This window comes from Hermetia illucens, chromosome 3, assembly GCF_905115235.1.
Source record: "Hermetia illucens chromosome 3, iHerIll2.2.curated.20191125, whole genome shotgun sequence".
NCBI lineage: Eukaryota > Metazoa > Arthropoda > Insecta > Diptera > Stratiomyidae > Hermetia > Hermetia illucens.
Genome location: NC_051851.1, coordinates 54,098,503 through 54,125,495, shown reverse-complemented (window position 1 = coordinate 54,125,495; position 26,993 = coordinate 54,098,503). Strand labels below are relative to the sequence as shown.

Below are 26,993 nucleotides of genomic sequence, written 5' to 3'. Positions count from 1 at the left end.
AAGACTCGCACCTATCTCGCGAACAAGGAGAAGAGTTTCTTCTCTTGTACACCGAAGAGCAAAAAACCAGTGAACATGGTCATTTGTGATCTATACCATTTCCATGCCCGCTCAAATGTGATGACAGCCGTTACCCATGCCGGACCCTTTGAAGCTACCGACGTCAAGCAATAATCGATCCGACGTTCCTTTCGAGAAAACCGCTCACTCCATTTATAGCTGGTCCCTGTAAATCCCGGCTTCAATATTGCCAAGCTTGCGAAAATCAAGACCGTACTGAATACAGTAGTAACATTCTTATACGTCCGAAACCGAGAAGTGATGCAGCGTAAAAAATGCCAATGGATTGGCCACGTCGCGGTCAATTGCAACATTCCGTACAGGTGTGTAAAGTGTGCCACCATACACCCAGGCAACTGCTCCAAGAAACAGGAGGATAAGCCGTCCAGCATAAACCGTGGCTTTTCCGACTACCCAGCAAGCTACCGAAATTGTCCGGGTTCCAAGGACTACAAACTAAGCACCACACAGCGTGCTCCATCTTCAAAAAATACAGGCATATCATATGCCCAAGCTGCGTGCGGTGTCATCTTACCTGCACCGCAAAGCTCTGCTTCTTAGTGTAACATAACAAACCCTACAGACCTGCTCAGTAGCAAAGCCCACGAGCTTTTCAACCACCGGACCTAGGCCGAAAACTAAAAGCATTTTTTCCATCTCTAGCAAGCACCAACGACATTTGGGAGCAACGCATACAAATGATTGGAATCATAGCATCAATCTGCCAAGATTGAACTGAGAATTCGCCCAACACTATACCTGTCCGGTTTTACCATCCATCATTACATCACTTCCGGTGACTCAATATTCATTAATTTATTTTAGGTATCCCTAGATTTGTCGAGTGGTTTTCCCTATATTTCCCCTCTTCACCAGATGATCAATAAATAGAAATAAATGCCACTTTAATCATAAGATTTTATTTTTAGGGTTTTACTTAGTCTCTTACTTTTAATCACAAGCTCCTTTAGCACCTTTAGCTCCTTTAAGCACCTAATGTGGTTTTCATTGTTAGGTTTATGGTAATTATCGAAATAAAATTATGTTTCACTGTCAGTTAACGATAATAAATACTAGCCCCATTCGAGTCTCAGCTATATTTTTGGTCCTGGCTCGCTGCTTCTATTGAGATATGGCTTGCGGACCACGCCCATTTCGATGTCCTTCTTAGAGACGGGGGGTGATAGTATGTCCTATGTTGCTTCGGCTTATAATTATCAGGAATGTGCCGGGGTTCCCTGGCGACGGTGTGGGAGATCTCCAGAAGGCTAGCCTTCCCCACCTGTGCGAGCATTCCGGTGTTATCGGCTGGTTATTGTGGGCCGCAGCGAAATGAGACGGTGACACTCTAGAGAGCACACCTCTTTTTCTGTACTGTGCTTTTATACTCGAGAAAGTCTAGTGGTAACAGACGCGAATCCGGTATCGGACGGTTACTGGCAGTTACTTGAACGTGTTCTCACATAGCCTTGGAGCAGACTTATGAATTGTGTAGTACTCTGCACCAATAGAGACTTTCAAAGTAGTTCAGAAACGTGCTTTCTATGAGTAGAAAGCAGTAGTTGCGTTGGCGATGGACCATCCGAATGCCGATGTGGGCAGAACTTCAGTTATATTTAGATTGACTGGCTACACCCATATAACTAGATTGACCATATTTTAGCAAATAATACCCATTTAGTTAATACAACTTTATTTTACACATTATAGCTAATACTATTATTATTATATAAAAGCGATACCATGACCGTCCGGTTGTGGATAAAATCCGACTCAATAGGTTACGGTGGGCGGGTCACTTAATTCGTATGGATGAGGATGATCCTACCCGGAAAGTCTATAAGGGCAATATCTATGGTAGAAAAAGAAGACCTGCCTAAGCTGGAGCGATGGCGTAGGCCAGGACGCCAGACAGCTTTTAGGGATATCGAATTGGTGGACCTCGGGGCAAAACCGGGATGTCTGGAGTTCATTATTAAGGCAGACCTAGACTGGATACCGGTTGTTGCGCCGTTGATGATGATGTTTATTATAAAAACGTATTGGGATAGATTTTCGTTAATTCGAGTTAATTTTTGTAAATAATTAAAATTACATAAAATACATAAATCTTTTTTCGTAATCTCCTTCTCTCTATGACGGCTGACGGAAGACTCGCCATTTTCTCTTGTCATTCCGCCGCCTACTAATGGCACTCTTCCATCGCCTGCTCTCCACTTCTGTGGCGAGTTCTAAACTGATTGGAGAGCGCCGGTGGCGTCATCCGACCGCTCGCATTCGCAAGATTCGAAATAAATTTCGAATGGCGCCAATCCTACCGCGCCACAATATAACGATCAACTGTAGATTTAGTAGTTATCCTCTGAATATCCGAAAGCATTAGTGGCATCGACGAATGAACCATCACCTGAGGATAGCATACCTTCGCTTGTGTGCTGTTACTACATCTGTCTGCAAGGGGACAGAGTGCGGGTCCCAATTTGAATGCGAGCTATTTTCACGAATCAACTGTCGTCCCGTCGTGGGAAAACTTTCTTCCTAAGCAGATGACACAAACTTTAAAAAACCAGCTTGAGAATACTTATCAGCATTGGGCTGCCATGAAAAGATCCTTTGTTTACAGCGCGCTGAAGTCGTTAGTTACGACTCAAAAGGTTGTTATCAGACCTAGCAAATTGCGGAAATGTAAGGGGGGATCAAAGAACGCAAGGAGTTGAGACCTTTCTTCACGGCTGTCAGGAGGGGTCAGTACGATATGCTGGAACGTCGTTACCATGAAGAATAGTGCGTGCCGTGACAAAAGAAATTTTACCATGGACGATTTTGCCATTGAACATTGCACCACCAAATCATTTGTGGTTTTTCGAGGGTTCTGTGAGGACAGTTAGTTAACGTCAACTTATGGGTATGGACTGTCCCTCCAAACAAAAGCGATATCATTTTTGCCATCAACGCATTCAAATGAAACTTTTTCTAGAGTCCTGCAGTCTCCACAGAGTTTCGATTTCTTTAAACACCTCGAATATGCTTATGACATCTGTTTGCTCTCTCAAAGGCAGGGATCTAGATTTGGAAACGGCAAGCAAAGTCGGACTGAAGAGAAAAAACAACAAAGTAGATGTTCTTAGTTTTGCTGCTCATCGCACTCTTTCTGTTCGCATTAATAGGCAAAATATCGAAGGGGTTGAACAGTGTGTCGTACCGTTGTTTCTGCCGAAAGTGATGCCGAACTTGATGTCGCCGACGCATTCGTTGTTTTATCGAAAATCTGGATGCAACTATCTTGATCTCCATATCAAATTGAGGCTGTTCTACGCCCATGTGCTTTCTGGAAGTATATCGCAATTAGTGTCACACAAAACCTTAAAGCCAGAAGACACAAATAGCAGTTGAAAGCGTGCACCCAAAAAGAGTCAGATGTTTTAACCATTTTGCCTTATTAAAATCGGTTCACTGTCTGGCTCTCAGGAACGCGTACTTTTATCAGAAACGGTTATACCTATTGACACTAAATTTGGTGGAAAGATCGGAAAAGTGAACGCCCATGTTAAAGATTGGTGCAACATATTTTCCCCCGAATATAGGCAAGTCCTTTCCGAAGCGGATATTAGTTTTGACATTGATTACAAAGGGAAGGGTGCAGGGATCCGAAAAAAGTCTCATTATTTCAAGGCTCTACCATAAAAGGAGAAAAAAATTATGGTGGTTCACGCACGCATCTTGCGACATCTACTAGAATAAAATTAATAATTCGATGCTATTATATTTTGGAAATTTACTATGAGCCTCCTCCTTCCTCCCAGAAGTATATCCTAGTGGTATAGGTTTTAATATGAAACATCATACTGGAAATTATGGTGGAAATCCTAAGATTATTAACGAAGTTACAGTAGGTCAAAGTGGTCTCTTTTGGCTCTAATTACACCTTCCTAAGAGAACAAAACAAATGTTATTACTATGTTGAAATGAATATCGAATATATTCCATATATATACATAACGAGCAAAGTAGAAAATGGAACCATGATATAACCAAATATTCTCACATCAAAAATCAACAAAACCTTTCATACTTGAAGTACCGAGCTCCCGTTTTCCGACTTGTTTTACGGAATATGTTTGACATTGAAATTTCTTTCAGATCTAGGACAATTTGAGAACTTTGTCATTGTTTTGAAAAAATATTAACACAAAAGTCTGGCAGTAATATGTAGTTTAAAATTTGTTGATTTTTATTTGGATTTCTGATAAATTACTATATATTTTAAAATTTAAATTTGTTTATTTTTAAATACAACTAAATTTTAGTCAAATAAGGATAAATTAAATTTGGTTCCTACATTTTACATTTTTAACTAATTATCGCCTTGTCAACGTAAAATACCAGATGCCTGCACCAGCAACACTGAATTCAATTGATCGTCCTGAATCGGGGAAGCAAATGGAGAGGGATAAAAGTGGTAGTTCTAATTGGGGAAAAATGGAGAATGGACCTGATAATGCTCAAATTAATCCCTTAAGTAAGCGGTGTGATAGATCCATGTTGAAAACCAGGAAAAAAAATAAAAACGCAATTGAGGTAAGAGTATTTCAATTTAAAAAAAACATCAGAAAGGGAAATGTAGAATATTTAGCTGTTATTGTTTAGTCAACATTTTTATATATGTGTGTATTTTATTTGAAACATTCGAAAGATTTTTGAATCCGCTTCATTGATAACGGACAGAACAAATTGGCGTGAAGCGGCCTCTCCTCTTTGGTCCACGAACCGTTAATTTTAGGTAAAGTACACAATTTTTCAAGAAGTGATGGTTTCCTCCAGTTCACACACACACAGAAGACGTTGAACAACCTTCGCGGTATTTGCGAATGTATATATGATAAGGGGGCAATTGACACTAGCAAGTACTTTTGACCACTCTCTTGGTGGCAGGTGAGGCAGCTTTTTTCTTGAAGAAGAAGCTAATCGTTGATTTTGTTGTTAAGATAACAAAGCCAGCGACAGCGGAATTAGTGCTAATGCTGCTAATACATCGAGTGATATCAAGCTCGGGACGGTCGTCAGCTGAGACGAGGCTCTGATATATACAAATTCTTCGTTGAAGCAAATAGGAAGAATGTGAAGACACATCGAGGAGCTTGGTCTTATTGGTGTTTATCTTTAGTCTGACTTTACTTGCCTCCTTCTTCAAATCTGTAGCCATTTGGCCAAAATTAGCGATAGATTTCATCAACGTGTCACAGTCAATCGACCCCTTCATGTCCTCTGGACAAGGCAGCATAAAGAACGTCATCGATAACAAGAATTCCTTTTAGTATCGGTGACGAAATGCAACGCTGCGAGCTCGCCTTTGGATTTCGAATTCCTCTGATATTATGTTACAACATATGTTGTTCTGATAATAACAATTAGCTTTTCGGAAATGCCGCTCCTCCGTGATTGAAATACCATATACTCTGCATTTCACATTTCCTTCTTCCATTTCTTTAGCATTTGCCCTGTTTAGAAGCGGAGTCAGCATGCTTCATTTTGGATGTGTTTGTGGCGTGTTCTTCTTTTTTTTCTTCAGTCTTTGTCTCGCTCATAAGCGGGGTCGGCGCGTCGTGATCGGTTTTGCCATAAGATTCTATTAAATGCTTGATCTGGGTGCAATCGCAAGGTTTTCAAATCCCCACTCAGCGTATCAAGCTACCGTTGTTTCGGCCGGCCTCTTGATCGCTTACCGTCCACTTGATGTTCGAACCAATCTTGGTGAGTTAATTCTCGTTAGCGCGAATTACGTGACCATACCATCGAAGACGCCTCTTTCCAAGATTGGTGCTACTCCATATCGATCACGGATATCTTCATGTTGGATGTGATCAAAACGTGTTACGCGACTAGTCCAACCTAAAATCTTTGTCTCCAAGACGCCGTTCATTGTCTTTTAAAGTAGGCCAACACTCAGAACCTTAGAAAGTGACAGGACGGATGATATTGCGTTAAATTTTAGATTTGAGACGTTTGTTGATATCATGATATTGATCGCAAAGAACACCAGTTGTGGAACGCCACTTTAACCAGGTTGCGTTAATGCGTGAAGTGATTTCACGATATAATTCTCCATTGGCTGATAGCATTGATACGAGATATGGCAGTGGCAGTTATTGTGCTTGTTTCATGCTTTTCAATATTAATTATTTTTTTTTGATTTTAATATTATTTTATTAATTATTTAAATTTAATTGAAAGGAGTGACCTCTATCCTCCTGCTTGACTTCTCAGGGGATGTTATGTAACGCACATCATTGTCCCTACTACCGCAAGTCGCCGTTCAATATCGTAGTCGACCAGCACTCAGAATCATAGACGCCAGCAGGACTAATGACACTGCGGTGAATTTTGGGTTTAAGGTGTCCATTGATTACAGAGAACGGCAGTTGTGGAACGTCACTTTATCCAATTTGCGCTAATGCGTAAAGTGAAATCTTAGCGTAGTTCACCATTGGCTAATAATATTGATCCGGAATATTTAAATCGTTCAGTCCTGGGCATGCTGCTGCCACTGGCAGTGTTAGTGTTGGTTTCATTGGAGTCGGTCGTATATGGGGCGATCATTCCAATTTTGGACAAGTCGCACGAGCAACCCATACCTTCCAATCTCAAGGAAACTTCAATTTCGAGTATCCCACCCATTTGTCGTCAATTTCTACCATAATCATTTCGGAAAATTACATAGTTGAAGAAGAACATGAACTTGTAATGTATCGAGGAATCAGGGTTCATTTAATCGATGATCATTACGATGGTTTATGAGTTGGGCCTAAGATTTGGGGAGTGGAGGAAGAATAACCCTTACTTGAGTTTTTTGGAAAATTGGCTCAATATTGGCTCAAATTGGCTTCCAATATATATATATAATGCCAGTCGTGCTCTGTGTGCAGCTTAAGAAAGTACGCTTTAGGCTCGAGTAAAATTTTTTTAAGTTCGAGCAAAGAAAATTCAATTAAACATAATTTCTGCTTCCGTGGGTATCAAAGCGATCAAAGATCGCACGACTGGAGAGGACGAGTAGAATAAAATAAAATAAGATATTTGCCAATTACTATGGATATAGTGGATGTAGGTGGAGCTATACTATTTCCGCTCGCTGACATGAATTTAGATTCAGTTTGCAAGTGGCCGAAACTTACATTACAATATGGAAGAAGAAAGGTGCTCAAAAGATGGGTGCCAGTCCCACCTAACTACTGATTTACACTAAAATGATGATGGTTTTCATGCGCCCAGTAGTTTGAGTCTTACAACATGCCTCAATAAGGAACTCGATACATCTCCGTTTTGCGCCGAGGTCCACCAAGTCGATATATCTAAAAGCTATCTAGCGTCCTAACCTATACTATCGCTCCATCTCAGGCAGGGTCTGTTTCGTCTTCTTTTCGTACCATAGACTTTCCGGGCTGGATCATCCTCATCCATACGGATTAAGTGACCCACCCACCGTAACCTATTGAGCCGAATTTTATCCACAACCTGACGGTCATAGTATCGCTCATAGATTTCGTCGTTATGTAGGCTACGGAATCGTCCATTCTCATGTAGGCGGCCAAAAATTCTTCGGAGGATTCTCCTCTTGAACGCAGCCAAGAGTTCGCAATTCTTTTTGCTCGGAGCACCATGCCCCCTATATGTTCTGACATTCATCAAGGCTGAGAGATGGCGGCGTTCAATCAGCACATGGTTAATTTGGTTGAAAGTGGTCCCGTATGGAGAGGCCCACGTATGTTTGTGGGCCGATTTCCGTGCAAACTAGGTACTTCCAACAACCATTTCGTGCGATACTGCTAACTGAATAATCCGCAGTCCGGACAACATCGCTGGAAGTGAATATAACTTCATCTGTCCATAAGCTCTGTGAGGGGAAGTGATGATCTTCCCCATACTCACTGAGGAAGTACGGAAGTTGATCTTTCTTTTCCTTATCCTGTGGTGGTAAGGGTTGACCTTAGTGATGTGAAAGAGGGTTATTGACTGTCACCACGGGTAGTCCTCAATATCGTTTTGTGACAAACGTTCAACTGACTTTCTGCACTCCTAGTACTCAAGCGAGTGCCTTGATAAAGTGGTTCAAGCACTTCATCAGGAATTATGTTGGCATATTATGTGCTGTTGTGCTCAAATTGCATTCTTTGACGTCCGGAGATCACTGAAATACCAAAGAAATAGAGGAAACAAATTAGGATATATATGGTGTGTTTCAAAACTATCGATTAAATTGGTTCAGGTTTTCAATGCAGTTGAAATGCAGTTTCTCACACTATCGACGAAGTTTTGTGTAATCTTCGGGATTTCGAAAACATTAGAGAAAGCACTTTATACTTCTAAGGCGAATTTTGAAATATAAGTCTTAATGTTGCCCCTACAGAAAGATAATTTCTATGAGGCAGTGGAACGAGTTCTCGAAGCCTGGCCGAGGTGTGATACCAAAATCCTCCTTGTAGTTTTTATAATCCAAATAGGGACAGAGCCCATATTCTCATAGCTTGTATAAAAAAACCAATGACATGGACTCTGGATTATCCAACTAGCAGTGTCATACGAAATGGCTGGAAGCACGTGGTTTTTGTGGAAACTTTCCAGATGGGAGCACGTTCAGCAAAATTAATCACGTGCTAATCGCCGTTGAGACTTGATGAATGTCAGAACTTATAGGGGGCCAATATAGTGATCGGTTGAATACTTTGATGAACTGCTCAGCAGTCAGAATATTAACGAATCTGAAGTTCCTCTAAAAAAAGACGGCGGATGAATGCTGTTAACGCCAAGCACGGAGGAAACAGACCAGGTAATTCATGGGGTTAGGAATCATAAGTCGCATAGAGCTGATGGAATTATAGTCGAACTGGTATAATATGGAGGCGAGAAACTACACCTATTGGCCTTTGAAAACGTGGTTAGTGCTGTAAATGCGAGTGACACTATCCTTTTCAGGTCTACTTAACGGTTGGCAATGTACAAATTATCTTCATCTAGATCGAGAAAACGACGGCAGCTCTTGGACTGCATATTAATGAAGGCTATATTCGGTGAAAAATATTTTTACACCCCCTTTTTACATGTATGCCCCCCCCCCCTCCCCTAAATATCAACGTAGAAGGATATCACTCACTGCATGTCTGGGCATTGACAGGTCATACCTTCTCACCAAATTTCGTATCAATCGGTATAGCCGTTTCTGAGAAAAGCGCGTGTGACAGACAGACAGACAGACAAGGAGAAGGGGGTATTCAAACGAAGCACAACTCTGCCAAGAACACCAATTACAAAGGTAAAGAATGATGGGCTAAAAGGAGATAGCTGGTCAGAAAAGGCGATTTCGACACCCATCGGATTTGATCAAGAGGTACTTCAGCAACAGAAAATAGATCCATTCAGGAGAAGCTCAGCGGTTTTACGATTTCCTCCAATACCAAAGACGGCAAAAGAGAAAACTCATGGGAGCTCAGTAATTGAAAAAGGTGCAGGAGTCAATAAAAGGAGTAATCAGGCCAAGACTCACCGAGAACAGAGTCCTGACCCAGAAGAACTACCTTTTATGCACCCTGGGACTAACATACTTGAGCTGTCCGAATTCATCAAGGACAAGCACAACGTGCACCAAGGCATTAAGAATATGGTGAGAGCCATCAGGGTGCTTTATAATAGGTCGCAGGAAGAAGTAAGTAAGCCTAAGGAAAAGCCGGACATCTCAGCCCTAATACTGTCACAGGATACCCAAGGGACACCAAAGCACAAGGTCATCGACCTTCGATCAACTAAGCGGGTGCGGGACAAGGAGGCGGAAGCTTTGGGGAATCAACAGGCCCCAAAAAGGAAACAAGTCGGAATACCGGAAGCTCGCGCTTCGGGTATAAAGGTTTTGTGTTCATCTTATCTAAGAAATTTCAACGCATATTTTTCTATTCGTATACAGCTACAAAACTACGAGACATACGTACATATTACAGCCGTAGATGTTACACTGACCCTAAACAAACAAACTGCCTATTTTCGAATACTGTACACATATAGGCACATATATAAATTGATGGTACCCATATTTCCGATTTACTTCTTATATCTATCTGAATTAGGTACTACTCGCAAAGTCCATTAGCACGCATATACTATATACTTACATATACACATGTCTCGTTGGAATAATTGATATTCATATACAAATGACTAAAAAACTAAAACAAAATAATCCTTTTCCACCCAATTCATACGAACTTACTTCGCTGTGGTATTGACGAATTAATATGTGATGATGACGTCATGTAGGTTGTAGAGTACACGAAATTCACGAAAAATTGTAAAGTTTTACCCCCTATAACTTTGTTAATAATAGTTTGATTTTCTTCAAACTTGACCAAATTGTGCACAATATTCTTCGTTATACCTATGTTAAATTTTGTATTCTGCGATGAACATAAGGGGGCGCCGGATAAATTTCTAAAATGTGGAAATATACTATTATTAACTTTATTATTAACTCCCCTATGTTTCACCGAATATCAAATATTGAACCAGTTTCGAAAAGTACTAATTGAAACCTTTCATTTGATACCCCACATGGCCGCATTTTATGAAAAAAAATGTTGCACTCTCTTTTCACATGTATGGGGAGCCCCCCTTAAACTTAACAGAAAATGGCGTCAGTTGCTGCGTGTAAAGGGAATGGTAGATTACATACTCCTACCAATTTTCGTGACAATCGGTCCAGCCCTTTCCGAATAAATTGGCTGTGACAGACAGACAGACAGACAGACGGACAGACAGACAGACAGTTGTAGACCTGACCTTTGTCAGCCCTTCGCTGGCGCGTGGTATGTCCTGGTGCGTCAGCGAACGCTACACCCACAGCGATCACCAGGCAGTTTTCTTTGAGACATGTGTCGAACCTGAGGGCAAAGAGCTAGCATGCCCGAAACCGAAAAAGATTTCAGGCTGGTCTGCAAAATCTTTGGATGAGCAGAGCTTCTTAGAGGTGTGGTTAGATCAACCTGATATAGCAGGCGCTTCTACGAAAAGAGCTGTCCATCTGGCTCAATGCATCGCCAAAGCATGTGACGCGTCCATGCCTAGGAGGTGCGCATTCCCCCATAGAAGACCAAACTACTGGTGGAATGATGAACTGACCGGTCTTCGATCAGCCTGCCACCGAGCCAGAAGAGCGGCTCAGAGGGCGGTAGGTAGAATCGATCAAGGGCAGAAAGAGTGCGCCTACAAGGCAACCCGCAAAACCCTCAAGCTCGCCATCCAGCGAAGCAAGAGGAAATGCTTTAGGGAGCTCTGCTCAGAAGCGGACGTAAATCCGTGGGGGAGAGCTTATGGAATCGTGATGGGACGATTTAGAGGCCGTTCGTCTCCGCAGATCACGTGTCCCACCCTCTTGCTGAAAATCATCCAGGGGTTATTCCTCAAGCAAGAGGAGAACATCGGCACATTCCAACCACCTCTGAATGTGACTGCAATCCCGCCAGTCACCAGAGACGAGCTCCTGGAGATCTGCGGTAGAACAGGAGACAATAAAGCACCGGGTCTGGACGGAGTACCGAATAAGGCCCTTAAGCTTGCCGTGAAATCCAGGCCGGACATGTTCGCTGAGTTGTTCGAAGCATGCATGTCCGAGGGAATATTTCCAGCGGTATGGAAGCGGCAGAAGTTGGTACTTCTGCCTAAGTCTGGTAAACCTCCAGGTGAACCATCGTCATACCGACCCATATGTCTTTTGGACACGGTGGGGAAAATGTTAGAGCGGGCAATCTATAATAGATTACTCCCGGTTGCTGAGGGCCAAGGCGGCCTTTCAGATCGGCAGTATGGGTTCCGAAAAGCCAGATCAACCATTGATGCCATCAAATTGGTTACTGGCTTGGCCGAAGATGCAATTCACGGAAAGGGTAGTACTAGCAAATATTGCGTGGTAGTAACCCTGGACGTGAAAAATGCATTCAATTCGGCCAATTGGAATCTAATCCGGAAATCCCTAGCGAAGGTTGGTATTCCCGCCTATCTCGCCGCAATTGTCGATAGTTATTTAACTGAAAGGAGGCTCTGGTATGACACTGATGACGGACCGCAGGAGTACGTTGTTTCCGCGGGTGTCCCACAGGGCTCCGTATTGGGCCCACTACTGTGGAACATCATGTACAACGATGTACTTAATCTTCCCCTTCCGGAGGAAGCCACAGTGGTGGGTTACGCTGACGACATTGCATTGGTTGTTGTCGCAAAGCATCTCGAAGATGCTGAGTTATACTCACGCGAAGCAATCAGTGCTGTCAAATGCTGGTTAGAGAGCTCTGGTCTGACGCTTGCGGAGGAAAAAACGGAAGCGGTCCTCATCACGAAGCGCCGGAAGAGAAATTACGCCTGTGTTAGAATCGGGAATCATATCATCACTTCCAAGCCGGCCATCAAATACTTGGGGGTGGTGATAGACAGGAAGCTCAGCTATAAGCAACACGTACAGTATGTTTGTGATAAATCATCCACTGCTAGTATGGCCCTGGCCAGGATGATGCCGAACGTGGGAGGGCCACGGCATACCTCTAGGTTGCTTATAGCCAGGGTGGTGACCTCAATCATGCTCTATGTCACCCCAGTTTGGAGTGAGGCGTTGCGGATGTCAGTTAACACTAGCAAACTGAATGTAGTCTACAGGAGGACAGCTCTGAGGGTATGCTCTGCCTTCAGGACTGTCTCAGATGATGCAGCATTCGCCATCTCTGGAATGATGCCGATTGACATCTTGGCAGATGAGACGGCGAATATATACCATGCGAAGCCAATCTCTCCCTTATTGCAGACGAAGAAGGCTGAGAGGGAGAGATCCATAAATAGATGGCAAGAGCGGTGGGAACTCTCGGGAAAGGGTCGGTGGACTCACAGGCTCATTCCTGCCATCAAGGAATGGTTGGAGAGACGACACGGTGAGATTAATTATAATCTCACCCAGTTTCTCACGGGACATGGAGTATATCTCCAATACCTTCACAGGTTTAAATTGGATACCTCACCCGACTGTCCAAATTGTGATGGAGTCCTAGAGGACCCAGAGCATGTATTCTTCTACTGTCCGAGATTTGTGGAAGAAAGGAGGAACCTAGAGGAGACTCTAGGAGAGGTGCTGGTACCAGAAAATCTGGTGCCGAAAATGCTAGCACATCAAGAGAATTGGGATGCGGTCAACTCCATGATCGCATCAATTCAAGATAAATTGCGAAAGGCAGAGGAAAGGAGAAAAACGCGGTTACGTGCGCCGCGTATAGAAGAAATGGGATTAAGCTAGAGTGAGCTGACTCCGCCCCGTGATGTAATACCTTATGGTGGTTCCGCGGGGCAGGGAGGGAGTCGGGGGTGGTTTTTAGTGGGTAAAAATCCCACATGCTGGTGTGACCAGACCAGTGTCTTTTGAAAATTTCCACCTCCTCAAAAAAAAAAAAAAAACAGACAGACAGACAGACAGACACACAGACAGACGGACAGACAGACATCGAATCGATTCTAATAGGGTTTTGTTTCACACAAAACCTTAAAAAGGGGTCTTGACCAGTCCAACAAACGGAACTAAAAGTTCAGAAGGGCCTAAAGTGCCCAAAGTAGGAATGCCGGTTAGCGAAACGAAATCGAAGGAAAATAAGAGCGGGGGTTGGGCTAAGGTCGTGAACAAAAAAAGGAACAAGAAACCAAAGGCGCGAATTCGCCCGGAGGCAATTGTAATCTCCAGCAGAGGACATCTGATATATGCGGAGATACTGAAGAAGGTGAAATCTGACCCCTACCTAAAAGACACAGAAGGGGATCTCAAGCTTGAGCTGAAAGAATCAAGCGTGGGGAAATCTGACGGCTTCCGTAACCAAGTTATAAACTCATTTGGGGAGAATGTCGCGTTTCGTTCCCAAAAACATGAACTCTATATCCAGTGCAAGTATCTCGATGAGGCAACATCCTGAGAAGAGATCTGCACTGCCTTGAAGCAACAATTCAAGTTGGAGAAATTCAGCGAAGAATTCATCGTGAGCCTAAGAAAAGCTTACGGCGGTACTCAAACGGCCACAATGCAACTGCCAGTGGAGTCGCAGAAGTTGTTGGCCCTGGGGAAGGTTTGGATTGGATGGGTTGTTTGCCGACTAAGGGAACAGATCTCTTTGAAGAGGTGCTTACAATGCCTAATATTTGGACACTTCACAAAGGCATGCATTAGCGAAGGTGTGACGAAAAAGGACATATTGCCAAGGAGTGCAATAGAGACCACAAATGCATTTTGTGCGAAGGAAAGGAAGGACGGGATAACCGGCATATTGTCGGAAGTGGTAAATGCCCGGAATTTAAGGCGTTAACTGCAGTGAAAAAAATGAGGTTAATACGAATAGACCTCAATCAATTGCAGGGTCGCACAAGATTTGCTTGCGCAGGCCACTTACGAATCCGCGATGGAGATTGTTATCGTTAGTGAACCGTACAGAAATCTTGACGGTGGTGTATGGGTCACACGTTCGACTGGTGGGACGGTGATATGGGCGTGCGGTCGTCAAGCCATACAATGTAGCACGGGTCTGGCGGCTAGTGGCTTTGTGTGGGCAAACATATGCGGTATATTCGTATACAGCTGCTACGCCCCACCGAGCCTCACACTGCCTGAGATTGAAGACCTGTTAACCTGTGATAACCGGTGACTTTAATATGTGGGCTATCGAGTGGAGCAGCAACGAGACTAACACAAGGGGGCGGTGCTTATTATAAGCATTCGCCGAGTTGGATGTAGTTCTGACCAACGAAGGCAATGTAAACACTTATCGGAAAAGGGGAACTGGTCCAATTGTAGATCTGACTTTTGTCAGCCCTGCGCTGGCAAGTTAGCGAGGACTTCATGCGGGTTATCTATAATAGATTACTCCAAGTCGTCAGAGCCAAGATGGCCTTTCAGATAGGCAGTATGGGTTCCGTAAAGCCAGATCAATCATTGATGCCATCAAAATGTTTACTGGCTTGGCCGAAAATGCAATTGACGGAAGGGGTTGTACCAGCAAATATTGTGTGGTGGTGACCCTGGATGTGAGGAATGCATTCAACTCTGCCAACTGGAACCTTATAAGAAAGTCTCTGGCGACGATTGGTGTTCCCACCTACCTCGCCGCTATTATCGATAGCAAGAGCGGACACTCTGGTATAATACCGATGATGGACCCAAGGAATACGTTGCCTCCGCGGGTGTCCCACAGGGCTGCGTACTGGGCCCACTACTGTGGAACATCATGTATAATGATGTTTTAAGACAGCCGTATAGGGTAAGTGTTTAATTACATTTTGAACCATCTATGAAGCAGTTTTTACAAACAGGATTTCTGATATTGTTCCCAGATTCTACGTTAATTTAGAGCCGATATAAATTTTTGATAAATAAAAATATGTTGTCATCTACCAGGGGCATTTCTTACGTATCCTTATAATTAAAGTGAATACTGAAATATTATTTTATACTTTCATAGGAAAACATCCTTCATGATGCACTTGAACTTTGTGGAACTGCTTGTTCACAATTGTGTGATTTGAATCGAGTGATTGGTTTTACAAGATGTTTTTCACGCCTTCAAACGGAAAGTAAAGGCTTGATCAAAATAAAGAAGAAATCCAGCCTTGAAATCAATTATACGCAATCAACCCACCAACATATTAAATTGGCCGATATATGTTTCGAAAACCTAGAATCTAGCCCGTTGATGAGCGTCTTCACGAAATTAAAAACGAAGCTCCACGAGGAGATAGCAGAAATAATAAAAAATATGCAAATGCTTACTCCAGCTATTCAAGAATGCCAATATTCAATGTCTGCAGAAGTGGCGACTCTGGAGGGGGTCGAGAAGTGTGCCCTGAAGATATGCAGAGAAGTTCGGAAAATAGAATGTACGTTGTTGATTATCAGAAATAGGATTTGCATGCCCAAAACAATTGGTACCGCCGTTCCATGGTTTTGTTGCAAAAAGGAATTGCTTCAAATTCATATTTTGCAAAAGCGCTTGAATGAAGTCCGAAATGAAGTCCTAAGAAAAAAATGTTGTGTGAGTATATGTACCGACGGAAATCAACGATTGCAAGCTTATAATGACGAATTGAAAAAAACCATACAAGAACTTTTGACGGTACATGAGGCATATCAACAGGAGATATCTGATCTACAGGAAGACATAGCTCCTAAACCGCCACACTCCCCGCCAAGTTCTTCAACACCTTCGGATGATTCGCCGTCAACACCGCACATTGATGATCCCTCTCCTCTCACAACGTCCACTTCCGTCTCACCATCAACTCCATCATCTGGAAAATTGTCAACCTCCACACCTCCTTCAAGCTCGAAGCAGTCGTCTGTGAGTCGGCTCAGCTGTAGAAACTCGTCAATACCAACAGATATCCTTTCGATATCTTCAAGTTCTCCACATAATCTACCAACAAGTAGTGATTCGGTGGAGTCATCTGCGAGTCAGGTTAGCTGTAAAACTTCATCGGTACCAACACTCACAGCTTCAGAGTCGGTGGTTACACCGCCCTCGCCCTCGTTGAAATCTTGTAGAAATTCATCAACACCAACCCTTATGCCTTCCACCTCGGAACCGACATCGAAATCTTCAAGTTCTCGACCAACTTTACCATGCGGAGAATCATCATTGCCAACAACTACACATACCAGTGATTCGGACCAGTCATCTGCCAGTCAGGTTAGCTGTAAAACTTCCTCGGCACCGACAGTTACAGCTTCAGAGTCGATGATTACACCGCACTCGCCGTCGTTGATATCTTGTAAAAATTCATCAACACCAACCCTTACTCCTTCCACCTCTGAACCGACATCGATATCTTCAAGTTCTCGACCAACTTTACCATGTGGAGATTCCTCATTGCCAACAACTATACATACCAGTGATTCGGAGCAGTCATCTGCGAGTCAAGTTAGCTGTAAAACTTCTTCGGCACCGACCCCCTCAGCTCCAGAGTCGTTGGTTACACCTCAATCACCTTCGCTAAAATCCTGTAAAAATTCGTCGACAGCAACCCTTACTCCTTCCACCTCGGAAAAGACATCGATATCTTCAAGCTCTCGACCTACTTTACCATGTGGAGAATCTTCGTTGCCAACAATTACACTTAACAGTGATTCGGTGCAGTCATCCGCGAGTCAGGTTAGCTGTAAAACTTCTTCGACGCCGACGCTTACAGCCTCAGAGTCTCAGTCTCAGCCTCGTGTTACATCCCACACACCCTCGTTAAAATCTTGTAGAAATTCGTCAACACCAACACGTACGCCTTCCAGATCTTCAAGTTCTCGACCCACTCTAGCATGTGGAGATTCTTCATTGCCAACAAATACACCTTCCAATAAATCGGGACAGGCATCCGCAAGTGGCGTGACTGAAAGATCATTAACTCCTTCCCTTGAATGTCGGCAGTCTTCAGTATCGTCAGCTACCTACTCCAACTCGATATCGACGCAAGTGATGCAATCATCGAAATGCGAAAAGTCCTCATCTGAGACGATTCATGGACATATTTTAGGAGCGACTCCTGGTTATAATCTGGAAATATCAACGTCTAGTTCGCATAATGAAGATGAAGAAGACGAATCCCTGGAACCCGACGTATCTAGCGGGAAGCCAAAGAAAGATTCCGATAGAGATGGTGATGATGATGGACGTGGCTTTGGAGGCCGAGGAAGAGAGCGTCCTGCAGATGATCGACAAGAACGTAAGGGATCGCGAAAAAGTCGAGATTCCAAACGGGACGATATTAAGAAAACTTGCAACCCTAGCTGCTCCTGCAAAAACAGGAGTGCAAATTCCGAAAAAAAACTAAGAGACGCACTTGGTAATCGCTGCTTACTGAATCGTCCAGTTATTAATTGTCAACTTTTTGGGCGTAAATTAGTGCTACAGGATGAGAATACAGCTCCGAGAAATGATGTTGACGAACTAATGTGGGTTGACCAACATTTGAATAACGGCGAACGTAACGCTAGACAGGAGAGTCTAGCGAAGATAGTGAGGTCGCTGGTTGCACAGTTGGAAATTGACCAGAGAAAACTTGAAAGATATAAACGGGAGCTGGCAGTTTCCAGTAAAGGCAATGAAGCGAAAATGTTAAAATCAGGAATCAGCGGTATAGGAGCGAAGTCGAATTTGGCATTTTTGGATGAAAATCTGAGAAAATATGCTTTTAACCATAATAACGAAAGTACGCAGAATTTCCAGGGACTGATTAGGACTGACAAACTGAAAGCGTTAGTAGCGCACGCCATTACTTTAAATACTCAAAATGAGAAAAATTTTAGGGCCTGCTTAAAGTATAGGAAGTTGGTCGAAAGTTATCAAAGTGATTTGGAGAAATATATCCAGAAACTCTTAGAGCGTTCGACTGTTTGCAACGTTCATACGAAACCAGGAAAGCATTCCGAAAAGGCAGAGTGGATTGAATACTCAAAGGATGTTGGAATTTTAGCGAAGGGTGTGAACGTAGAAGTGCAAAGACAAAAGCTGGCATTGAAAATATATAAGAAGGAGTGCGATGTTCGAATTCAAAGGAAGAGGAACCTTTTGGCGAAGTTAGGAATGTATACAAAACTTCAGCAATATTTTTACACACAAACCTTTGTGGTTCCCAAAGAATCAGAGATTGTAAACCTTACGAGATCAGAAGCGAAATACAAGAGATTGCTGAAGAAATATGAAAAGAGTAACGATCATTTGACCAAACAAAGAGAAGAGATCCTAGATGACCTCAAAACACGTAAAGAGAGGTTTGAAGCTAAAAAATTAGAAATGGAATCTTTCAATAATCGTATTGTTGAAGATATTAAGGACATAAAGAGTGAGAACGAAAAAATGAGTGGCGAGATAGAAGAACTGGAGGTTAAGAAAACTAATCTTTCGAATCAGTCATCAGATTTCAATCTGAATATTGAGGATTGTAAATTAAAATTGGAAGAACTTACATCTAGGCTGGTCATTGCTCAGCAACTTATCATTCCGGAAGTAATAAAATGTGATGCGTCGAACGAAACATTTGCTGAAGAATTTCACGTAGCCTATAGCGGATCTCCAGGACAAACTCTAAACTTCCGACAGAACACGTCTCCTGGCCGATCCTCCCAAATTCAGACTTTCTGGGAAACTTTTCGCCAGGAAGTTCAGAGTGCCATTCGCAGTATAGAACCCGCAACTATAGAGAATGATATTCAAAATGAACTCTTAAAGATTGACAGGTCGCTTGAAGAACTGAAAGCGCCCAAAAACTTGTTGACGATGTTGAACAATTCTGGTGAAATTATTGGGGGGAAAGATCCTGACTTGCATGACATCTGTTTGAAGATAATTCGCCAAGGCATAAATCGCCTTAATTTCTACGACCTACTCCATTTGCATTCTGCAGTTTGTAATGCCGGCATAGAGCTTCGTAGGAAAGCACGAGGAAGTCGATATAGCTGCGGAGCACCAATTGTTCGATTAACACGGGACAAGGGTCTAAGCCGCGCAGAAACGATAAGACGTAAGTATTCGACTATGGCGTTTTGTAATTGGTACACAATATATATAGTACATATGTAGGTTACATTAATATTTCATAGTTCATACTATATTGACAAGGACGATGTTTTCAAGGTACTTGGAAGCTTTCTGTAAAACAAAACCTAATTAAAAAGTTGAATATTTACCTGTCTGCGCGCATTTTAAGTGCAACTGTAGTCTGGCCCTGTAGTATGCCTACACCACAACTCGTACTTCCCATTAGACATTCTTGCTGGACCGCTATATAAAAGACCGATAGACAAACAGGTTAGCGGCTATGTTGCTTCTATTGTCGACAGTTATTAAGTAGAAAGAGAGCATGTTGTTGCCGCGGGTGTCCTACAGGTCTTTCTACTGACCACCGCTGTAGGAACATCTAGTAAAATCTTCCCAGGCGGAAGGAGGCCGTTGTGTTGGGTTATGCTGGTTCTCTTTACCAGGTGGCGTAAGGGAAATTACGCTCACCTTTAAGCATGCCGAACGTAGAAGAGCCGGGGTATACCTGTAGGTTTGCTAATGGAGGAGATGGTTTCAAGCTTGCTTTCTGCGGCTCTAGTTTCCGAATATTGCATGTTTTATGTAGCGTGCATAAACTGAGGGCGGTCTACAGAAGAGCGTCTCAACAAGGTATTTTACCTTGGGGGCCGTCTCAGATGATGAGAATCCATAATTTTGGTAATAAATCCGAATGATATCTTTTCAGATAAGATGCCAACAAATACATGTAATGTTAAATCCATAGACAGGGGGTAGCTTCCTGCAAACTGCAATTTTTTGTTTTCAATGTAAATATATATTTCGGCACCCCCCCCTTCATCAGTACAAAGCTGCTAAAAACAATTGCCATTATACGGTTCTTTTATACTTACTCACTAATTAATTAAATTACTTTTAAAAATATTGTTAAACTATCAACCTAATTAGCTGTTAATTACCGTGGCGAGTCTTATTAATTTTGGGGGTAGTTACCTGAATCTGTGTTTAATAACCGCGTCGCGTCTCTCAAAATTTCTAAACTTTCCCAAGGGTTCAAGTTTGTCTTTCGGTGTGTATGACGCAAGAGCTCAAGATTTTTGGGCTTCTTCGACTATGTGCGTTGCCACTGATGATCTTATGCACGACTTTTGTTTCCGGGCACCGCTTCCTTGATGCGTTCATTAAATCTAGTCATTATCAGGCGTTTAGGATACTTATCCGTCTCCTGCTTGCCTCCTTATGCTGCGAGAATAGTGTTGTGCAGGCATGCCCATTGTGTTGCTCGATTTTCCTTACGATCAGCTTCTAGATAGTCTGAAGATTATACCCATTCTTAATAGCGGTGTAAATAATATGCCGTCGTTCCTTAATGAAGCCATATTCCGGATAGAGGCTGGCCTTACAGCTACGATCTTTGACTATCGAAAACGGCTTACGATTGGTTTTCTGGAATATATACACGCACTTCGAGAACGGTATAAAAGGTCCTTAGAATATTCTTCAACTTGAGCGAGGATTTCAACGATTTAAGTGGATATTCTGGGCCTAAACGAAGTGACATGCTCCGACTCTAGAAAGTAGTCCTCTCTGTCTCGACGCACTGCGCTTCTGTACTTTTAAAAAGCAACTGGTAGCAGACACGAACCTGGTGTCGGATTGTTACAGATTGCTGTCCCAAGGCATGCCGTTTTGCTCAGAGAGCCTGTTTTTCGCGGGATCTGGATGGTAAGATTCTCAGGTGGTACAATGGGAGGTTTATGGATTTCTGCAAATTCCTCATCTTCGTTATTGGTATTCAACACTGAGAGCTGATCGGCGAGTGATGGTGAGCGTTATGTGTACGAACTTGGATATCGTGCGAAATTCCGGGCAATCAAACGTAGAGTGCATCGTGTCAAAAAGATTTCTTATTGCGTTGGTCAGGGAAGCCGAAGCCGCCACATATAGTAATTCGGAAATCTTTCGATAGTCCTGTGAGGTACGCCTCCTCATACACGATGGTGAACAATTAAGGAGGTGGAAAACATTTCTTAACCGCAAGTTCACCAAATATTGGTGAAGTTGCGCCCTTTGCGAATGATATGGTAATCACCGTAACATATGGAAACGGACTGCTCTTCTAAACAGCAAAGAAACCATCTCGTGCACTACGGGGCACTGCTAGCGAAGCGTCTGTAGTTTCTGCAGATCCGCTACTTCCACTCATGCGAAAATTCTGGGAATCCGAGACCGTTCCCAGAAAATGGGAGGGATGATCAGTGTAACCATTGAATAATATTATAATAATAATAATCGTTGGTGCGACAATCTAATTGGATCTGGGCCTTGAAGTGTGTTAGAGCACTTCATTCAAGACCGCATTGGTACACTACAGGATTACAGTACTCTGTAGGAGGCAATGCACCGGGGTAAAATTTAAGAGGAATAAGTAAAATTTAAGAGTAATAAGTTAAGATCTGGAAATGCAATTATTTTAACACCAAGATTAGGTTGTGACTGTTCTGTGCTAATGTTCATTCTGGTTGCTGTATGGTAGTAGCACATAGAAAGCGACAACCACTGTTACTCACAAACTCCAAGCCATCGTCAATACTTGTTTGCGACGGGGTACGCTCCTTTGATAACAATTTCAAATTAAGAACTTCGCGGGTGAATAGGCCGGTTACCCGTGGACTGCTCAAATCGTGTATTATGCATTAAGGAAGGTTGACAACTCCATTGTTGTCTATGCCGTGCAGAGGAATCTAATCCTAACCCAGGAGCACATGACGGAGAATCGTATTTCAGTACGTAGGAGTGCTTGACGCGATATGCCTCACTAAGGGCTTAATTGCAACCACATCCCACGAATTTCTTCTCGAACATTTATCGTAAGAACTGCCTCTCAGAACAGCCTTTATGTTTGACGGGAAAATAAGGAATGCTCTATTTTTAACAGCCAATACCAACGTTATTCGTGGCCACTCCTTTTTCTTCTTGTGGTTAGACACAACTACTTTTAGGCTCGATGTGGATCGATGTTATGCATGTTACATATATGCCTGTAAGTAGAGTGCCTTACAACTTTAATTTTGTTAGTATTTGTCTACAGTCCGACACTTCTTGCCCCTTTTTTCAAATTAAGGACTATTTGATAAAGGCTCATTACTCTGTGAGGGAGCAAGCAGTTATCATAAACGTGGTCGAGGTATTTGAGGAAAGATGTAACGTCAATGAAGCCCTCTACGTTCTCCGGATAAGGCAGCATCATTCTCCGATTATATGAAGTAATGGTATTAGCGACTGGGCGCAGCCTTTCTGAATTTCGCTTTGGATTTCAAATTCTTTTGAGAATTTGCTTCGATGCAACACCTCATATTTTGCTATGACGATACTTGATTTATTTGGTGTACTTGATTTTTCGGAAATGCCCCTCAGCGAAGGTGTACATTACCTATTCAGGTTGTCGAAGGTCTTCCTGAACTCAATGAAGAGCCGGGGAAGAGAGAATCTGGCCTTCGCATACTATTCCACAATAATTCGTAAGGTACTGAGGTGTTAGCGTGGGGATTTCAGAACCAAAACTAGCGCTCGCTATGTCAATCAATTTTTCGAGATGTTGTTTGTTACGTTCAAAGTTGAGATCCACGTCATTTGGAACGACAACGAGCACCCTAATACAATCTTAATGACCATCTCGTTTTTCCTCCAGGCTTCCGTGGAGTTACGTTTAAATATAAGGGGCAACTTTATAGAGACGACTGAAGAGAAAGAAACAGTTCCTCAGGGAGACCGACAAGTCCGGCGGTTTTTTTCACGCTTATGTGCATTGATGGCAGAAACGATTTTACTTTTTCGTGGCGAGGCGGCGCGTATCCATATTTTACGGCTAGCGCCAAGACCATAGAGAGTAAGACCATCCCTGGTTTGAATATTTTGCGGAAACACCGGGTCTGAGATAAACATGATATAATATACAATACTAAAATTATTATTTGCGGTAGTTTCCGTTTCCCTGACCCCCAGAAAAATAAATTTCTCATTCTTATTCTGAAGGGTTAATGCGAGACTTATGTTGTTTACTCCGAGGGGCACAAATTCACTAACGACAGTAAAACCCATAGTGATGCACTTTTTCTAAGATGATATCAAATATTTGAAAATTTTACTAATATTAAAAATGCTATAACACTATAGTACATATAGTACATATCATTTCAATGATTAACCGGTATTCACTTACTTCCTTTTCAGTTGAAAAACTTGAAAAGGATATGAGCAAAACACAACAATTATTACGATTCCTACAGAGGCAGGAGGATCATTTGGAATAATTGTCGATCGTTTGGTATTTGTTGGCGATATTTGGTTGTTAGAAATATTACTGTCAATGGACTTTTGATTTACTATAGAAAATACATTTTTCTCTTATTTATTACAGTTTCGAATTTTTTAATGTTGTGTTTAATTATAAGTCAATATAATTTGGCAGTGCGATCGTTGAGGTCGTAGAGTGTCAACATCTCAATTTCGTTGCCCTGGGTCCGAATCTCAGTCGTCATGGAAGTTTGTGTTCGTCCTTGTGTTTGTTTCGCTGCTTTGAGCTTGTCATTTACACTGTGTTGATGATGAAACTGAAGCAAAGACTCACTGAAAAGAAAGATGTTGGTAGAATCATAGCAAAGAGACAAATGGACGTTCTATGAAGGACTCAACAGGGAAAGTACATTTACTTATACCAGTGGCTGAGTTAAACATTCCCTCGCAAGCTCTGATAGACAGATCATGTATTTTCTAGGCAACATTTAAAGCGCAATCTCTGGATCAGTAATCGGTAATCATTTAAAAGACCGGTTTTTGGAATATAGAAATTTTGTTTTTCGAGCGGGTAAAATGAACATCTAACTCGTCCTATGGGTACAAATTTGGAGGCCACATTACAATGTTCCTATTATTATTAGACGGAATGGATATCCTGGGTCTCTATATAGGAAATATCGAGACCTAGAAACTGCCTTCATCCAGATCGAGCAGGCGGCGGGAATTATTAGGCTGCACATTAATGAAGGCAAGACAAAATATATGGTGGCAACGTCAGCACCAAAAACCAACCAACCAACAACATCAAACCGCAAACAGGAAGAATAAAGAAAGGAGACTACAACTTTGAGACCTTTGAAAATTTCTCCTATCTAGGATGGAATCACAACCGATAACAGTTACGACGATGAAATCCGCGCACGGTTGTTTTCAGCCAACATACCCTATTCCAGCTTACAAGAACTATTTCGCTCGAAACATCTCACCATAGGGTCGAAGTTCTTACTGTACAAGACTATGATCTTGCCAGTCCTCATGTATTCCTCGGAAACTTGGGTTGTTAGCAAGAAAAATTGCGAACTCTTGGCCGCGTTCGAGAGAAGAATCCTCCGAAGAATTTTTGGCCCCCTACATGAGTAGTCTACATAACGACGAAATCTATGAGCGAAACCAAGACCGTCTCAACGGCTCAACAGGTTGCGTTGGATGGGTCACATAATCGATATGGAAGAAGATGATCCAGTCCGGAAAGTCTACAAGGGCAATTCCGATGGGAGAAGAAGAATACGTGGCAGACCCTGCGTGAGATGAAGCGATGACGTAGGTCAGCACGCCAGATAGCCTTTAGGGATACCGAATTGGTGGACCTCGGTGCAAAACCGGGATATCTGGAGTTCCTTATTAAGGCAGGCCTAGACTGGATACCGATTGTTATGCCGTTAATGATGATGAAATTAAAGTATAGATATCTTTTAGTTCTCGGGCTAGCTGCTTAAGTTTCATGCAAGCCGGCGTGAGAATTTGTGAAGTTGTTGAGGCATTCAACTATTCCCCAGGAGACAACACCCAGGTCACCCCGGAACAAACCATTAGGCTGGTGAGGTACTGCTAGAGAAAGGCACTTATCACCTTTTCCCAGCTGCGACGCCAACGAGCAAAACTAGATTTGGGAGAAGTAGAAACGTCGACCGTAGAAGCGAACCCATTTTTAAGGTTTTGTATGAAACAAAACCTTATTAAAATCGATCTAATGTCTGTCTGTCTGTCAGGCCGTCTGTCTGTCCCTTTGTCTGTCTGTCACACCTGAATTTTTCGAAAATGGCTGAACCAATTGTCACGAAATTTGATGAAAAGTGTGGTCTGTGAACCCCTTTACATATGGTAAGTGGCGTCATTTGGTATTGGGTTTGAAGGGGGGCGAAACAGGGTTTTAAATTTTTTCGCCGAATATGGTCATGTGAGATATCAAATGAAAGAGCTCGATTAGTGTTTTTCGAAACTGATATTGGTGAAACATAGGGGAGTGTGAGCTCAAAATATGTGCACCAAAAAGTGGAAAAGTTCTCGTTCTCAGAACCTATCCAGCCGAAAATTTTAAAACGGTGCATCTGTACGAAATCTAGGTCTCAAAATATATCCCACTCCTAAATCGGTTCAAATAAAGATAATAATAGTATATGACTATATTTTAGAAATTGCTTCCTTCCTCAAATGTTGTATATATAATAGAACGTGGGGTCAAAAAGAGGTAGAAATGGAAGGAGGGTTGAAAAATCTTCTATTCCGCTTGAGGAGCGAAATTTGATTCGTGATGACTATCCTGGAGGACCAGGAGAATTGGAGGATTAGATCGAAATTAAAGACAAAATTAAAATTTTTTTTAGATAACTATAAACAGCGACATCTCTGTTAAAATTGAGAATTCAAATAAATTGGATTTAATTTGTGATGACCAGTTTAGAGGACAAGATAGGCTGGATGATGGACTGGAAAAGTCGCTGAAATTGGGAATGATCAGAATTTAAAAGTTAATATTTCCCTCAATATTGAGAACGCGGAAGCAGCATTTTCTGAAAAACTTGAAACGAGGTTATTCTGTTTACTATTGGGAATTCGAGGAAAAGGTGCGTATTTTGTGAGAGTGAGCCCAGAGGATGACAAGAGCTGGAAGATGGCATATATATAAGTTATTGAGTCGAAAATCTGCGAAAATTTGTAAATAGTTAAAAATCTTTTCCAGAGTTTAAAAGGCATATATTTCGCTTAGTATTATAGTTGATGCTGAGGTGAATGCAAGAGGTACGATCCTCTTCAAGTCCACCCAACTACTGGCCTATGCTGACGATATCGACATCATGGGAAGAACCACCCGAGACGTTCAAACTGCCTTCATCCAGATCGAGCAGGCGGCGCGAGATCTTGGGCTGCACATCAATGAAGGCAAGACAAAATACATGGTGGCAACGTCAGCACCGAAGACGAATCAACCAACAACATCAAACCGCACTGGTCAAACACAAGCACGAACAAGAATAAGGATAGGGGAATACAACTTTGAGACCGTTGACAATTTCTCCT

General features: G+C 42.4%; 1 protein-coding gene across 1 annotated transcript; it reads left to right on the top strand.

Annotated features, from left to right (window-relative positions):
* The first annotated feature begins 4,241 nt into the window (after positions 1-4,241).
* On the top strand, positions 4,242-24,035 carry LOC119653147. The gene is made up of 3 exons (XM_038057683.1): positions 4,242-4,638; positions 15,576-19,620; positions 23,850-24,035. The coding sequence occupies exons 1-3, from the start codon at positions 4,447-4,449 to the stop codon at positions 23,927-23,929; spliced, it is 4,317 nt and encodes a 1,438-aa protein (XP_037913611.1). The 5' UTR covers positions 4,242-4,446; the 3' UTR covers positions 23,930-24,035.
* Positions 24,036-26,993: the final 2,958 nt, after the last annotated feature.

Coding starts and splice junctions, on each gene's coding strand:
- LOC119653147 (XM_038057683.1), top strand. CDS start 4,447: ATGCCTGCACCAGCAACACTGAATTCAATTGATCGTCCTGAATCGGGG. Junction 4,639..15,575: donor AAAATAAAAACGCAATTGAG/GTAAGAGTATTT, acceptor ATACTTTCATAG/GAAAACATCCTTCATGATGC. Junction 19,621..23,849: donor CCGCGCAGAAACGATAAGAC/GTAAGTATTCGA, acceptor CTTCCTTTTCAG/TTGAAAAACTTGAAAAGGAT.